The sequence below is a fragment of the Schistocerca americana genome, chromosome 1 (genome assembly GCF_021461395.2).
Source record: "Schistocerca americana isolate TAMUIC-IGC-003095 chromosome 1, iqSchAmer2.1, whole genome shotgun sequence".
NCBI classification, from domain to species: Eukaryota; Metazoa; Arthropoda; class Insecta; order Orthoptera; family Acrididae; genus Schistocerca; species Schistocerca americana.
This window is the reverse complement of record NC_060119.1, coordinates 224127123-224144343: the sequence shown is the minus strand read 5'-3', so window position 1 is coordinate 224144343 and position 17221 is coordinate 224127123. Positions and strand designations below refer to the sequence as shown.

General features: G+C 43.9%; 1 protein-coding gene across 1 annotated transcript in view; it reads left to right on the top strand.

Moving 5' to 3' along the window:
* The window catches only part of LOC124612930 (synaptic vesicular amine transporter), a 796314-nt gene that overhangs the window by 729831 nt on the left and 49262 nt on the right, over positions 1–17221 (top strand). The window contains exons 6-10 of the mRNA XM_047141470.1: positions 891–974; positions 10135–10317; positions 10564–10665; positions 15261–15435; positions 16401–16452. Coding sequence (XP_046997426.1) covers positions 891–974; positions 10135–10317; positions 10564–10665; positions 15261–15435; positions 16401–16452 — 596 coding nt within the window. The remainder of the gene's footprint in view (positions 1–890; positions 975–10134; positions 10318–10563; positions 10666–15260; positions 15436–16400; positions 16453–17221) is intronic.

Below are 17221 nucleotides of genomic sequence, written 5' to 3'. Positions count from 1 at the left end.
TAGACTATCCAAGCATACCTCACAGTCAGACCCAAACTTCCAAGAATAGTCTTACGAGTACTTCCGTCTTTTAGTTTTATTTTTCTTCGATTTTTACCGTTCAAGTAGAGGTAATTTCCTTGAAGGATAGGCCTTGTGTTCTCATTTTGTTTAGCATTTACTGTGTGTATTTTTTGCCTGCCTTTTCGTTACAAAACTACTACACCGGAAAAAAGCTTTCTTCGTGAGGTAAAAAGAAAACTGAGCGTGCAGATGTCTGGGAGAAGTTGCGTCCATTTTTACGCCACAGTGCAATGTACTCTTCCAGTTTACTCTGAAGGACGCACATTTTCGCAGATTAATCCCCACAGTGCAGGCTCTCCCATAGCTGCTCCGAGGTGAGTGGGGTAATCAACGAGAAAGCAAAGTGCTGCAGACGGGCCCTCAAGTTCTTGGCAGCTTTGGAACTGGGGCGGAGCCCAAGATGCCCGCCACTCACGCGTCCCTGCCCCACGAGGCCACCAGAGTTACAGGCCCGGGAGCCGGGTTTCATATTTTACGCGCAGCACAGTCACCCTGTAGGGACGCTGGCGCTGGCGACGCATGTGAAACTTCATTGTAGATGACCACCAGCTGTTTATTTTTATGCTCAATGCTACAGGTCTCGGTCAGTAGATGATTATCAACCCGAAGCTATGTTTTTATCCAAACATCGAAGTTGTTCACTTCAAATGTTGCAGCGATCAGCTGGTTACTCTTTGCTTCGGCTTGATAACGGTCTACTGATCGAAACCGGTAGCACTGAGCATAAAAATAAACAGCTGACTGCCATCTGCACTGAAGTTCTACAGTTACCTGACAGCCCCATCTCATCACCAATCTAGCTAATGACGCTGTTTGTGTGTTCGCAGTCTTCGCTTTCGGCCGGAGCTACGGTGTCCTCTTCCTGGCTCGCGCTCTGCAAGGCATCGGGTCTTCCTGCTCCAGTGTTTCTGGTAAGTTCCGCCTTGCAGGCTTCATTAATCTAGCAATACACTAATGTGGATGAATACAAGAGGTTTCATAGCCTAGGGGTGACAGATTACGCCATGGGCAACAACTTTCGGTAGAGACAAAACGTTCGCTGGCGCTTCGTGTCCTTTAGTATTCTCCGGTTCAGGGACAAAGAGCTTACACCGAACTAGCGGGGCCTACTAACAGGTGTGCTACATACTACCTACCCCGGTAAATTAATTCAGTGGGTGTCATCATTAAAACCTAAAGAATGAACGCCTATGAACGGCTCTATGGGGGGTAAGATTTTTTAGATGCGAATCAGGAAATTCAATTCTGCTTTCCCTACCCCACTTCCACATATAGCAAATGGAAGTATTACAGCAACACACGAGGCTAACACACGCTGGAGAGTGCCTGCACCAGTGGTTCCCAATCTGGCGTAATTACCCCCTGGGAGGGGGGGTTAAAATGAATCTTCTGAGGTGCGAGGACATAAGGTTTCGACAGTGTACCGTTCATGAAACTAAACTGTTTTTAAAAGTCCATTGCCGTTATCACTATGCCATATGATTGTAATATATATTGCTTAAGTTACCAACAACTACTTTTTTTTCAAATTTAGCGTTAACACGTGACGCAATGTGACGGTGATATAGTTGCAAAACTACCGTAGGCTACCACAAGTAAGCGGAGACTATAGCTTTGGCCAGTTAAGATCGTAAGCATGTTACATGTACGTTAGGCGTGTTGCATACTAGCGGGAGTTACCTCATTTCGCCGGCCGGTGTGGCCGAGCGGTTCTAGGCGCTTCAGTCTGGAACCGCGCGACCGCTACGGTCGCAGTTTCTTATCCTGCCTCGGGCATGGATGTGTGCGATCTTCTTATGTTGGTTAGGTTTAAGTAGCTCTAGGGGACTGATGACCTTAGATGTTAAATCCCATAGTGCTCAGAGCCATTTGAACCATTTTTTACCTCATTTCGATAGCTTTGTTTACATATGAGATCAGTGTCGTATTAGATTCCCTAGAAACCGGAAGCGGTGAACGATCTAGAAAGTGAGAAAGGATATATAAAGGGCCGCATAACCCACGGAACATTTTTGTTCTGTATTGTTATCCTCCTGTTTCTTAAAAATAAACGGTATTTATTGAAAAACTCAAATTGACGATGCTTAGTTCAGGTTTTATTCGAAAATTGCTGACCCGTAACTTGAAGCAGAGGGATGAAGTACTAAAAGTAAAAATAATACACATTTGTCGTAAGTTCTAGAAAACTGTTTCCTCAACAAAAAGTAAAACTTAAAAAAAATCCCGATGTAAAAACATATCAATCATCTGTTCAATACTTCATCGAGCGTACATAAAACATGCTTTGGTTATTCATAAACAGCTTTCGCACATATCAGTAATAACAGGGAACTCTTGCCTTTGATCATGATTAAGAACATTCTACTGAATACAAAAAGCAACAACAATAATACGCAGTTTGTTATGCTTTATGTTGTGCATGTAAATTGTACTTGCATCAAAAGTAATTGCTTTGATTACTAAATGCACAGACCTTATGTGATCAACTAATGTTTAATATTTATAAAATGCAATTTACGGGGTTGGAACTTAAATAGTGGCAACACTGTTGTGGAGACACTATGCAATGGAATCTACTATTGTCGCTGATAGCACACGTTATTGACATACCTACCTTACCTCCAAGAAAATGGACTCGCCCGTCCCACGTCACCGGCGTGCGCACAATCGAGGGAAAAATAGTCACTTGTGAGCGAACGGTCTAACCTAAGGGTGTCACTATGTTTTCGAAACAGGAACAACGGAGTTGTATCAAGATTGAATGTGCCAGAGGTCATACAGCACGACAGTGTCATCAAGGTCTTCGAGAGGCGTGCGGGGAATCAGCATTGCCGTACAGAACAGTGGCACGTTGGGTAAAAGCCTTCAACGAAGGTCGGCAAACTGTGGCAGACATACATTGGGCAGGTCGTCCTAACGTCTTTGAAGAAGAAGTGCATGCTGTTGCCGCGTCAGTGGACAGTGATCGACGCCATACGATTCGTTAGCTCGCCCACGAAACCGGATTAGCGCATACGACTGTGCTTCGCATCCTTGCATCCTGAAGGAACGCCTGGGCATGCGAAAAATTGCATCACGATGTGTTCCACGTGACTTGACGGAAATGTACAAATGGATGTGTTACGATTCTGATGAGACGCACCTGGAACGCTATGAGTGCAAAGGAGAGACTTTCTGACGCCGTATCGTAACACTGGATTACACATGGTCCACATCGTACGAGGCAAAACTGAAAAGCCAATCCAACGAATGGCGTCATTATGGGTCGCCACGAAAGTCGAAAGTGCGTCAGAGCCCCAGTATGGTGAAAGTTATGGTGATTCTCGTGTACGAACTGTGATAGTGTTATCCTAACGAATTACGTTCCTCCACGGCAAATCGTCAATGCACAATATTACTGTTCTTTTTTGGAGCATCGCCTGCGACCAGCTTTGCGAAAGAAGCGGCGACACTTTCTGCGCAAACCCACCCATAATTTTGCACGACAATGCGCGGGCGCATACAGCGCGAGATTTTGCTGCTTTGTTCGGTCGATGGGACAGGGAAGTACTGTGCCATCCACCATACTTCCCGGACTTAAATCCTTGTGACTTTGATTCCGAAGATGAAGGAACCACTTCGTGGCATTCGCTTCAGAACTGTTCCAGAGATTCGACAGGTAGTAGACCGATCCATTCGCACCATCAACAGAACAGGCACTGCTAACGGTATACTACGCCTTCCACATCGCTGGCAACGGGTTCTACACAACGCTGGTGACTACTTTGAAGAATAGTAACAGGTGCAAACATGTAACTCTTTTGTTACCACTATGTAAGTTCCAACCCTCATATATTTACCAAAGATATAGAATACAGGACGGACTGACACTGAACGATGTGCGGTGCTAATTATGAGCAAAACACACAAAAACCAAAGAGATGTAATTTGCTCCCAGAATCTCTCTCACATATTCATTTATGTTTCTTTCCCTACCAAGGCTACCAACACTAGTGGCAATCCTGTAGTTATTACGTCATTGACGTATTTCACCAAAACGACCGAACCATAGTTTTGGTGGAGAACGACGCTAGATGGAGGCTACACCTTGTGAAACGAATGTATGAACACCATCTCCCACACATCGTCTACCCACTTTAGACATACTTTGTTCTTTGTAGCATGCATCAATGACAGTAAAATTGAGACGTATAGGACACGTATGTTTAAATATCTAAGAAAAATACCTTCTCCGAGTTGTAGGTAGTTCCTGTAATGGATCAGAAATCACTGCATTACTCACTTTGCAACAGTAAATGATCTAATTGACACAACAACATCTATGTAATGCCTCTTACACTGCTGTAGGGCTTACACCTTATTATTATTATTATTAGTATTATTATTATTATACTTTTTCCGTTCAGTCCTTCTGCCAGAAAAAGAAGCCTGTGGCTCCAAAAGCTTTCCACATGTTATATGTGTTTATTCGTTTCGCCACTTGGTGAGTATATCTTTCACCTATCCACATTATATTTTCAAACACTGATTATTTTCGTTGGTATAGACACACTGCATATAACCGTGAACACAGCAAATGAGTTCATTATTCTGGATATTGTATTTCCTTAGCATTCGGACACTCCCTAGTGTCTAGGACTGTATGATGTACCGGCGTATTTTGTGCAGATCCCAGTAATACGACTTTCTGTAGCTGAAGAAGGGATATTTTATCAATGCCATGGCTTTCAAGTGTCCATTAAGATCTTTTGGCATTGCTCCCGCTATTATTATTATTATTATTACTAGTGGCAGCAGTCAGACAATGCATTGGCAGTGTGAAGTCTTTCAGTTTCTGCCATTTAAGAACTAAGGAGTCAAGCAATCAAGTGATCCATAAACAGTAAGCACAGTGTGAATGGTTTTCGGAGACACTCTTTCACAAATCACCATGTAATTCAATAATCGAGTTTCTGGTGAACGTGAGATGAAAACTACAATAAAACAGGCATAGCAGGGAACATTTTAATAAAAATAAAAACAATTTTTTGACATTTTCAAAGAGGTGTACCCTTTAAAGGGTTAACAGCATCCAAATATGAGGCTAATGAAAATATGACTGTTAGAGTGCTGCAACGCTCAGTGTTTGACCGGTCACAGCTCGCCTGTTGACGGGGGGATCGAGCCGCTCGTGTCCGGCCCCACACGACTCGGCTCGGTCACGTACTCGCCCCGTGTCTGATGTCCGGATTCCGGACACGCGGATAACCGAGCATGACCGGTCACCGCTGACGTCTCACCTCGCCTCTCCCCGGCTCGCTGCACTGTACTGTACTGTACTGTACAAATCCAACGTCTCTCTCTCTCTCTCTCTCTCCCTTTTAATACAAAAGTAACATTTCCAAGAACGGGTACGTGACAGCTAAATTCATAAAGCACCTGGAAAGTAAAACGATATTTCAATACAATCGCAGATAGAAGACGAGTCTCATTTCCAAACAAAAGAGATATTTTTCCTTTCATTTATAGGAAACATTAAATAAGTGCTTTCCCTGTAATCTAGAAGACAACCATCTTCATAAAGAAAGCATACAAAGAACATTAAACAGTTACAGACGTAACTTGTCATACGTTTCAATTGTTTGCAACATAAACAAAATTATAGTTATTGTTGATCAGCAGGAAATCACTAACGCGTTCCGGATTTAATTGGCTGCGGCAATTTGTTAGTAACATGTCGGCTTTAGTAAAGCACCTTTCACTAGGTGCGCTTGTTGCTGGGATACATAAAATGCGTCTTGCAGCTGCAGCCAAACCTGGCAGATCTGTTTCATGTCTGCTCCACCACTTTAAGATGTCATCATCTCCGGGGTGCATTAAAATGTACTGATCTACTTCATCTGCTGCGGATGATCTGTTGTTCCTCCATTCCTTGAAACGAGCTCTCTTTCTGGGTGGTGATGACACAGTACTTGAAGGATCTATGATAATAAACAAAAGAGAGAAGTAATACAGAACTGATATGGAAATCATCGAAACATTCCCGTAAGAGACCGATGACCTCGCTGTTTGGTCTCTCCCCCCAAACAACCCGACCCCCGTTCCCATAGAAACGAGATGTTTTACGTTAATGAAATATTATACGAGTCACAACATTCCCGTTTCTCTATAATACACTTTCCACTAACTATGCAAAACCGATTATGTTAATGATTGAATGTTGGACCTGCGTACGTAGCACACATTTATCGCACATTGTTAAGAACTTCCTGCTTTTCACTTATTTCAAGCATATTAAGATAACGGAAGGACGGCCAAAGAAACGACCTTTGAGAGGTTTCTTGCAACTGTGTTTCTTTAAATGAGTGGTTCCCGACTGGAAAAACAATAAAGTGGAGCAGTTTATGCACGATACGTACCCAGTAGACGCAATGTTTTCATCTACAACCAACAGAAATGTACTACATACTTGGCTTTTCAGACCTTCCCGTTTCTTTAATGTGTAAACATTGGTTTCAATCTTACGTCTTACTACACTGGCTTCCTCGCGCTGCATGATTACAGAGAGAGACACACCACAAATAAGAAGCCCGTACTGGCTGCAGTGTCACACGGATAGTAACACGTGTAATGCGTTTGAAGTTATGTGCTACGTATTCGGTCACGGCTTCTGTGTTCGGTCACAAGAACTAGTGCGGGTAGCCTATCCAGTTAGGGTGTGCTCGCCCCACCTCGTATTTTGTGCTCGCTTACTCGGTCATGCAGGACTCTAATGACTGTTGTATTCTACGTTGCTGTTACTCACCGGCTGTCTCGGAAGATTACTACTAATATCATCCAGTTTCTGAGCCCCATTGTTTCCCATGCATGCGTGGTACAGCCTCCGCAGTACGCACTTCTTATCGGCCTCCAGACGCCCCTGTTGGCCTCAGTGTAGGCAACGCGCGCAACAAGTGCCAGCGCTGACAGCTTTTCACGGGCAGCGCGGTTACAGACCTCCAACCCGCTCTGCTGCTAGAATACGACGACTGGCTGGGAAGCCCGCAGGAAACATTGGTTGCCAATTCATTTGCGTTCGGCTTCTCATCCACACCAAACGAAGGCTTGGGACCATGGCATTCGGCCGAGTGGAATCGCAGTTAGCTCTGATAACTTGCGACGTTGCTCTCTTTTGTTTATTGTCATAATTAAAAGTCAACCGGCCGATATTATGAGGAAAGAAGCGGCTTTAGCAGTCGTCGAATTTGCAGCATTTATTTTACTGGGAACAGCTGATAGTCATCAAACGAAGAAATGACGCTTGTGGACGACTTCCTTTTGAGAAACAGGGAGCAATGTGGTGGGTCAAAATTAAAGCCTGCCTTAAAGCTGAATTGGAATATGGGCTATTTCATATTTTTTCCCTAATGAAAGCTACAGATTTCGAATTGTTACTGAACTGTGTAGGCCTAGAATTTCCAAAGATTACATCTCTTTTAGGAGAACTTTACCTGCAGCAGAAAGTTAATAATCATTACCAGGTTTGTTTGTTTCTCTTTGTCGCTCGCGGCGAAAAGATGTCAATAAAGACACCGTTTCCTTTTTCACATCGTGCGTATCACTTTCTAATAACTATTTCCCTCCTAGAGTCTAGTGTTTTCAGTTTGTTTTCATAATCGCAGTTCGTAGGGGCTCATAACGCCCGTTTTATAATCGAGTAGTTTTAAACATCATAAATACACATCCTTGGCAAGAGCAGGCATTGCTTGCGGGTGAAACAGCTACTCTTGATTTCAGGTGTTTCACTACAGGCACAAGTCACACCCACAGTAAGTATGTTTTATTCATTATTTTCACTCTTTAATTTTTTCAGATAGAAATTTATGAGAATGTACGTTTGGATTAGAGCATTGAATGCTAGTGAATCATGGACTGTGGGAAAACCGGAACAGAGCAGAATCGAATCATTTGAGATGTGTTGCTGCAGCGAATGTTGGAAATCAAGGGGACCGATAAGGTAACGAACGAGAAAGTTCTGCTCAAAATCGGAGAGGGAAACAACATATGGAAAACATAGATAAGAAAAAGGGGCAGAATGATAGGACATCTGTTATGACATCAGGGATAGCTTCCATTATATCGGAGGGAGCCGAACAGTGTAAATAATAATAATAATAATAAAACTGTATGTTGCTTTCTGATGGTAGTCTTGTTAATTTAAAGAGCGAAAGCGTCAAAACAGACGCTAACTGCTTCCTGTGGCTGTCCTGAAAAACTTAAATACACACCTGTTCTAGAGACATAGCATGAAACATATATGTTTGAAATATGATTGAAATTATTTAACTGACAGTAGTCTGAAACACAAGTGTCAGAATGGGAATGGCATGTGGACGTCTATTTTATGTCTTCTCTTACGCGCCTTGGTCTGTTCTGAACTTTAATGACTGCGAGAATGTAAGTTCAATTTATCTGCAAGAATGGAAACTGTCAATAACTCCAAACCAAACCAGAAGTGCATGAATTTACATAACACAAAAACTGAATCTTATGCAACATTCTTGATTTGCAATTGGCCCTGGTAATAAAACAAAACTTGATGTATTTGAAAATAATGGTCCCTGTACTTAATGAATGCTGTCACTGAAATAATAAAATTTCTTACCTTTATCTGCGCAGTGATAACGCTCTTCGCACTCCACTCTGTTAGCACTTTAGGTTGTATAGTTACCAAACAGCTAATGTGCAAGGTTGTTGCTTAGCGCACATTTTAATTAAATCGGACATGACTGAGACAATAACTTCTTGAGAAAAATAGTTAATCAAAAATGACCTCGAGACTAGTATTGACTTGTGGTAAGTAACAATATGGTACTAACTTTAAAACTTGTATTTTGACTCTGAAAATTAATAACGGTCATAGTGAACACAGTCAATAAGCTGGTTATAGAATGAGATTTTCACTCTGCAGCGGAGTGTGCGCTGATATGAAACTACCTGGCAGATTAAAACTGTAAGCCGGACCGAGACTCGGACTCGGGACCTTTGCCTTTCGCGGGCAAGTGCTCTACCATATGAGCTACCCGAGTTCGAGTCTCGGTCCAGCACACAGTTTTAATCTGCCAGGAAGTTTCATATCAGCGCACACTCCACTGCAGAATGATAATCTCATTTTGGAAACATCCCCCAGGCTGTGGCTGAGCCATGTCTCCGTAGTATCCTTTCTTACAGGAGTGCTAGTTCTGCAAGGTTCGCAGGAGAGCTTCTGTAAAGTTTGGAAGGTAGGAGACGAGGTACTGGCAGAACTGAAGCTGTGAGGACGGGGCGTGACTCTTACTTGGGCAGCTAAGATGGTAGAGCACTTTCCCGCGAAAGACAAAGGTCCCGAGTTCGAGTCTCGGTCCGGCAAACAGTTTTAATCTGCCAGGAAGTTTCAGCCCGGTTATACATTAGCAATTAGCTGTACATAGTCATTGGATGTGAGTGCTATACATTGTCTCAATCATCACTAATGAATACGCGCATTGCATTAGTAACAAAACAACTTTTTTTACTTACGTTTTTCCCAACTTCTGATGAGATTCCTTTTACAGTTAGCAAACATCATAGTATCTTGAAAATAAAAAAATCATTACTACCCGTATCGAGTAAGCGTACATCCAGCACACACCGGATAGGACACGTCTTTATACTTGAGAGTCCTCGATATATCTCCCATCTAAAGTTTCTCTAACACATTACTCCTAACACCTTGAATGCTGCTCAGCAGAGACGCTGCTAGACAATCAATACTACATTTGACCATCTCTGGTTCAATACAATATTTTCTTACAAAATTTCAATTAATTTACCCTGTGTGTATACCTTTCAAGCAGATTGCTACACCATGAGAAGGTTCCCAACGCCAGCCAAAGGCCAACGCTTTGATGTTACCGCCAATAGACAGAACCGTAACCAAGACCAACTGCATCGTTCGCTCCGGTTTTCCGCCTGTACTCACTACGCAAACCTCGGCCGACGAAGGGGTTGACTGTCGTCCGTTGGCCTTAGTTGGCGTAGTGTGTAAATGTCTGAACGCTGTAGCAGTGTATGTGGTGTTGTGCGTGTTGGCAGGAATGGGGATGTTGGCGGAGCGGTACCCGGACGACAAGGAGCGCGGCAACGCGATGGGCATCGCGCTGGGCGGGCTGGCGCTCGGCGTGCTGATCGGGCCGCCCTTCGGCGGCGTCATGTACGAGTTCGTCGGCAAGTCGGCGCCCTTCCTCGTGCTGTCGGCGCTCGCCCTCGGAGACGGCCGTAGGTACCGCGCCTACGCGCCCACTCCGTTCCTAAGCCTAGAATAAAACATCGTAATCAGTCACTCTCAATTACGCGAATTCAAACGCCCTTCCTCTAGAGCAGTGGAATATTTACTTTCCAGACGAATTATGCACTTTTATATTAAACGAATCTTCAGTGGACTTTTTCGGTCGTTAGTTAACTAACTGCTATAATCCACTGAAAATGCTTCTATCACAAAAATTAACTAACTTATGCCGGCAGTGCTGCAGTTGCTGATGCTTCAACCGGGTGTGGTGCGCCAGGATTCCGACCCTCCATCCCTCAAGGCACTCGTCATGGACCCGTACATCATCGTCGCTGCAGGTGAGCACAACATGCTGCAATTTTTATCCACATTGTATATTTCTCTGTTCCCTTCTGTTGTGTCTAGACAAGACAGCCTAGACACAATGAGAGGAAGCCGAAAGGCACGCGCTAAGTTAAAGCAGGATGGCGTGAGGTCTGAAACAGGATACGTAATGAATGCTATAAAGAAAAGTACGTAGCTTCTGGAATACTTAACTTTAATCCATCCTTTTGATACATCTGGAGATTGTGGCGATACAAGTGAGACTCTTTAGATACATGCAATGTTACTAATGGCGCCTTGCTAGGTCGTAGCCATTGACTTAGCTGAAGGCTATTCTAACTATCGGCTCGGCAAAGGAGCGAGGCTTCGTCAGTATAGTCGCTAGCTACGTCGTCCGTACAACTGGGGCGAGTGCTAGTCCGTATCTCGAGACCTGCCTTGTGGTGGCGCTCGGTCTGCGATCACACAGTGGCGACACGCGGGTCCGACATGTACTAATGGACCGCGGCCGATTTAAAGCTACCACCTAGCAAGTGTGGTGTCTGGCGGTGACACCACACCTTCCATATAGTTTTTTTTCTTTTTCTGAAAAGGATGGAGAAAAGAGTCTGATAATAAGGTCACAACAGAGTAGGGGATTTCGAATCCAACAAAACTTTCGAAACAACCAAAATTTACCGTTGTGGTTTTATGGCCTCAAAACGACAGCCAATCAGCAACTAGCATGCGGATTAAATGATGACTAACTGACAGCCTCAGCTGCCGATGGGTGTTGTTGATATATCTCGATGTGGTCAGTTGAAAATGTGTGCCCCGACCGGGACTCGAACCCGGGATCTCCTGCTTACATGGCAGACGCTCTATCCATCTGAGCCACCGCGGAAACAGATGAATAGCGCAACTGCAGGGAGTTATCCCTCGCACGCTTCCCGTGAGACTCACATTCCCAACTGTCCACAATTCTACATATGTATTGTACCTTATAGACATTTGCCCACCCACTCATTACTGGCGCACACTTTGGCGATTCCCGTAAGAGTTTGGGCAACCTGTGCGCATTTGCACAAACGAAGGTCAATGGCTGGGTAGCCTTTAACTATATATACGAAGACAGTGGGTGGGCAAATGTCTATAAGGTACAATACGTATGTAGAATTGTGGACAGTTGGGAATGTGAGTCTCACGGGAAGCGTGCAAGGGATAAGTCTCTGCAGTCGCGCTATTCATCTGTGTCCTCGGTGGCTCAGATGGATATAGCGTCTGCCATGTAAGCAGGAGATCCCGGGTTAGAGTCCCGGTCGGGGCACACATTTTCAGCTGTCCACTTCGAGGTATATCAACAACACCTGTCGGCAGCTGAGGTTGTCATTTAGTCATCATTTATTCCAGGGAAAAGCTGCACGGTCATCAACAGTAACTGCTCTTTCGAGAACAAGTTACTGTCTTCGTATACATAGCATGCGGATGTTTGTCCGTTAAGTGAATGTGGTTTGGTGAACCTAACAGTGCCGGTTTTGTTCACACTTACTGCTCTGCTGCTCTAGTTAGCATAAAACATCGTTTCTACATCTGTATCTACATATATACTTGACGAGCCACCGTAAGGGGCTTGGCAGAGGATACCTTGCACCTGTAGCTGTTATTCCCTTCCCTGTTCCACTCGCAAATATAGTGAGTGAAAAACAGCTATCTACATGCCTCCATACGAAACCAAATTTCCCCTGCCTTTGCGGTCCTTAAGGGAAATTTATGATGGCAGAAATAGAATCGTACTGCAGGCAACCGCAACCGCTGATTCTCTAAATTTTTCTCAATAGAGTTTCGCGGATAAGAGTGTCGTCTTCTCCCAGTTATTAATTTTTTAGTTCTCGAAGGATTTCCGTAATACTCTCATTTTCATCGAACCTACCAGTAATAAATCTGGCAACACGCGTCTGAATTGCTCTGTGGAACTCCACAGCATGGATTATGACCAAACCACAGACTTCCAAATGCTGGAACTGTGTAATCAAAGCAGCCATAGAAATCAGAGTAAGGAAGCCACAACTTAATCGTGACAGCGGTTACATCCTTAGCAAGGCGTGGGAACCCGCGATCACCCAGATTAAGAAGAAAAAGGATATTTCCCAGAGTGTACCGACTTCGGGGGAGGAGGGAAGAATAACGAGAGCTGTGCCGGCAGACACTCCTGAACGAGAGGACCTAGGACGCAGCGCCCGGACGGCGGGAGAACGGACGCTGTAACTGGACCGCACCGACTCATAGGAAGGGGGATTGTCCTATATATACATGGCGCCGGCCCACCGCCGGTCAGTACATCAGCGTACCTGATGATGGCAACGTGGTCGATTGCCGAAATATTGTGTCCTATGCACACTCATACCAGGCTGTTCACCCGAGGTTTATTTCGTCATAAAATACGCCTGGAGAAATTGAATAATCACAGTGTTAAAATATGTGACACAGATTATCATATCTTTCGACTGCATTACCTTACACGCTTGCGTTCCGTACACCGCCAAAGGACCGTCAACCTTAGTACTTGATGTAAATTCACACTTCATACCTCAACCGTTCCTGAGAAAAACGGCTCTTAACAGCCGGACAGGCAGGCAGACAACATAATAATTATATGAGGGTTCCATTTTTCCCAGTTGAGCTTCAGAATTCTTAAACTGAAGGTGCAGCGCTATTGGAAGCTTTTGTACCCTAATAAGATGTGGCGTTTCCAGTTGCTAGGACAATAGAGGAGAACGGAAATGTAATTTTGAGAATTGGTTACGAATGGCTGTGAGTGAGACTATCACTAGTCAACATCCACTACATGTTCCGGAGTTCAATTGATACCTCAGAATGTGCAGGATGAGAGTGCGTTCTGCCAAAGTCATTATTTTTTTCTCAGTGTCCCACCATGCTGTCCTTACATCGTTGTCCATTCAGGAGCTATTTTTTCTGTGAGATTATGCAGGGCACTGAAAGTGTAGCTTTTCCAATTAGTGCACAATGAAGAAATATCATCAAGACCGAGGAATACGATAGCTGTTCTAAACCAGAAAGAAAAGACCAATCATTGATGTCACTGTGAGCCGCAAAAATACACTACTGGCATTTAAAATTGCTACACCAAGAAGAAATGCAGATGATAAACGGGTATTCATTGGACAAATATATTATACTAGAACTGACGTGTGATTACATTTTCACGAAATTTGGGTGCATAGATCCCGAGAAATCAGTACCCAGAACAACCATCTCTCGCTGTAATAACGGCCTTGATATGCTTGGGCATTGAGTCAAACAGAGCTTGGATGGCGTGTACAGGTACTGCTGCCCATTCAGCTTCAACACGATACTACAGTTCATCGAGAGTAGTGACTGGCGTATTGTGACGAGCCAGTTGCTCGCCCACCATTCACCAGACGTTTTCAATTGGTGAGAGATCTGGAGAATGTGCTGGCCAGTGCAGCAGTCGAACATTTGCTGTATCCAGAAAGACCCGTACAGGACCTGCAACATGCGGTCGTGCATTATCCTGCTGAAATGTAGGGTTTCGCAGGGATCGAATGAAGGATAGAGCCACGGGTCGTAATACATCTGAAATGTAGCGTCCACTGTTCAAAGTGCCGTCAATGAGAACAAGAGGTGACCGAGACGTGTAACCAATGGCACCCCATACCATCACGCCGGGTGATACGCCAGTATGGCGATGGCAAATACACGCTTCCAATGTGCGTTCACTGCGATGTCGCCAAACACGGATGCGACCATCATGATACTGTAAACAGAACCTGGATTCATCCGAAAAAATGACGTTTTGCCATTCGTGCACACAGGTTCGTCGTTGAGCACACCATCGCAGGCACTCCTGTCTGTGATGCAGCGTTAAGGGTAACCGCAGCCGTGGTCTCCGAGCTGATAGTCCACGCTGCAGCAAACGTCGTCGAACTGTTCGTGCAGATGGTTTCTGTCTTGCAAACGTCCCCATCTGTTGACTCAGGGATCGAGACGTGGCTGCACGATCCGTTACAGCCATGCGGATAAGATGCCTGTCATCTCGACTGCTAGTGATACGAGGCCGTTGGGATCCAGCACGGCGTTCCGCATTACCCTCCTGAACCCACCGATTCCATATTCTGCTAACAGTCATTGGATCTCGACCAACGCGAGCAGCAATGTCGCGATACGATAAACCGCAATCGCGATAGGCTACAATCCGACATTTATCAAAGTCGGAAACGTGATGGTACGCATTTCTCCTCCTTACACGAGGCATCACAACAACGTTTCACCAGGCAACGCCGGTCAACTGCTGTTTGTGTATGAGAAATCGGTTGGAAACTTTCCTCATGTCAGCACATTGTAGGTGTCGCCACCGGCGCCAAGCTTGTGTGAATGATCTGAAAAGCTAATCATTTGCATATCATAGCATCTTCTTCCAGTCGGTTAAATTTCACGTCTGTAGCACGTCATCTTCGTGGTGTAGCAATTTTAATTACCAGTGGTGTAAGTTTGAAATATGTCTTTAGTTGTAAAGACCGTCACTTGTCAAGTAATAATGCAGAGATTGTAGGTGACAGGCACCTGATGAGGCTGTACTTGGTTGTGGCAGGAGCAATTACGTTCGCCAACATGGGTATCGCAATGCTGGAACCGTCGCTGCCGATCTGGATGATGGACACGATGGGGGCCGGCCGCTGGAAGCAGGGTGTCACCTTCCTGCCAGCGTCTGTCTCCTACCTGGTGGGCACCAACCTCTTTGGACCGCTCGGACACCGCATGGGACGGTCAGTGTCCAGTCACACCCGCCGCTCAACTACCTACTACTGCTCTGTTTCTCAGAGCTACTCAGTCATTGCACTAGTTTGATTTCATCCTCCAGCTGCTTCTGCCTCAGGATAATACGCTCATCTCTATGTAACTGTTACACACAACATTTAATCGAATCTATTTTCGTGTATATAGTCTTTGTGTGACCCTACAATTTGTCCCCTCTACCACTCTTTCCAGCCATGTTCCTGGATGCCTATTAGATGTCCCAGTAATCTGCTCTGTCTCCTGGTAAAAGTTTCCCACACACTTCATTCCTCGTCTATTCTTTACACACACTTACCATTTCATACTTTGTGTTAATAATACATGTAACCTTTTCCTAGAGCACCGAATTCCAAAAGCTTCTTCACCTATTCTTTTAACATGCTGTCTTTTCCTTGCATGATACATCAGTTTCAGTATTTTCGCCACAGCGCAACTTTTCAAATTAATATCTTAACTGCATAATATTTAAGTCACTGCTAGTGAAAACTAAAATACGGAATGACAGAGTGAAACTAATATTTGCGAAAGAAAATTGTTAAATTTTTGTTACATATAGGCAGTATAAGTTGCAGCTTTGTACAGAAGAATGAAAGACATATAAAATTACTTATTTATTCCGCTAGGGTGACAAATGAAACTATAACAAGACATCATCCTTTACACGGAGATACTTGTCAGGTGCGTTTATGTTACAATTCGTGGCTATAAACGGTTGAATAATGACGAACTTCTGTTCGGGTGTCCGTCAGCATAAAAGTACACAGGTGAAGGAAACTGTAGAATATACTATTGCGCTGTTGTGTTTATGAGAATTGTCACCAAACCGCGTCTTAACTCACAAATGTAGCCTTTTGGTGAGTTAGAACTTATAATGAATCTAATTATGTGATATCATCTGTTCTCCTTCTGAAGTGAATATTCGTTGTGTTTTCAGATGGCTAGCCTCGATGCTTGGACTGATTATAATTGGAATCTGCTTAATGTGTGTAAGTACCCCACTACAGTGTGATTTTAGAAACATATGTAATTACAGTAATTAACTATCCTAATTGAGCAGTAGTAACTGAGCTCACCACGTTATTAGAAGCATATCCGTTATACTTCGATAAATATCATACGACTTTCAATGAAACATCGTCGTAGCTACGATCAGAATCGAAGCACGTCTGTAATGGTTGTAAGAGCTAAGAGAATAAATTACATAGTAAATTATAATTATTCCAACAACACAATATCAATTGGATTTAATAAAAGAAAGTCATCTAGTTAAAACATGGCAACAGTGTAACGAACACGGTGAGCGGTGTGCCATACGCACGACTCGCTAGTGGATATTCTCGCAAATGAAAGGGTCCCTGCTTCAGAGGACTGTGTCCAAATTGAGTTATAGTCATTATTACACTAAACAGAAACAGTCAGCTATTTAATTACGTTTCCGACGTATTCGCCGGTATATATAAGACAAGATGGTTAGGTACAAAACAGTGAGAACAGTTACTTGATAAAGCATTGAGGCACCATGTACAGTCTCCTGCGAATCGATACACATAAATCCATGAGAGAGACAAAGAAAATGTATTAAGTCATCGACATCCTGATCAAAACAATCTTGGCAATTTACAACTCTATTATCTTGAAAGATTCTGTTTCTGTCTGGAAACAGTGTAATTGTAATTGAATGGACGTGGTCACCTAAAGTGCTTTTGTAGGAGGTACGAATACCATTTACTTTCCATACGACGACAGAGCTCATTG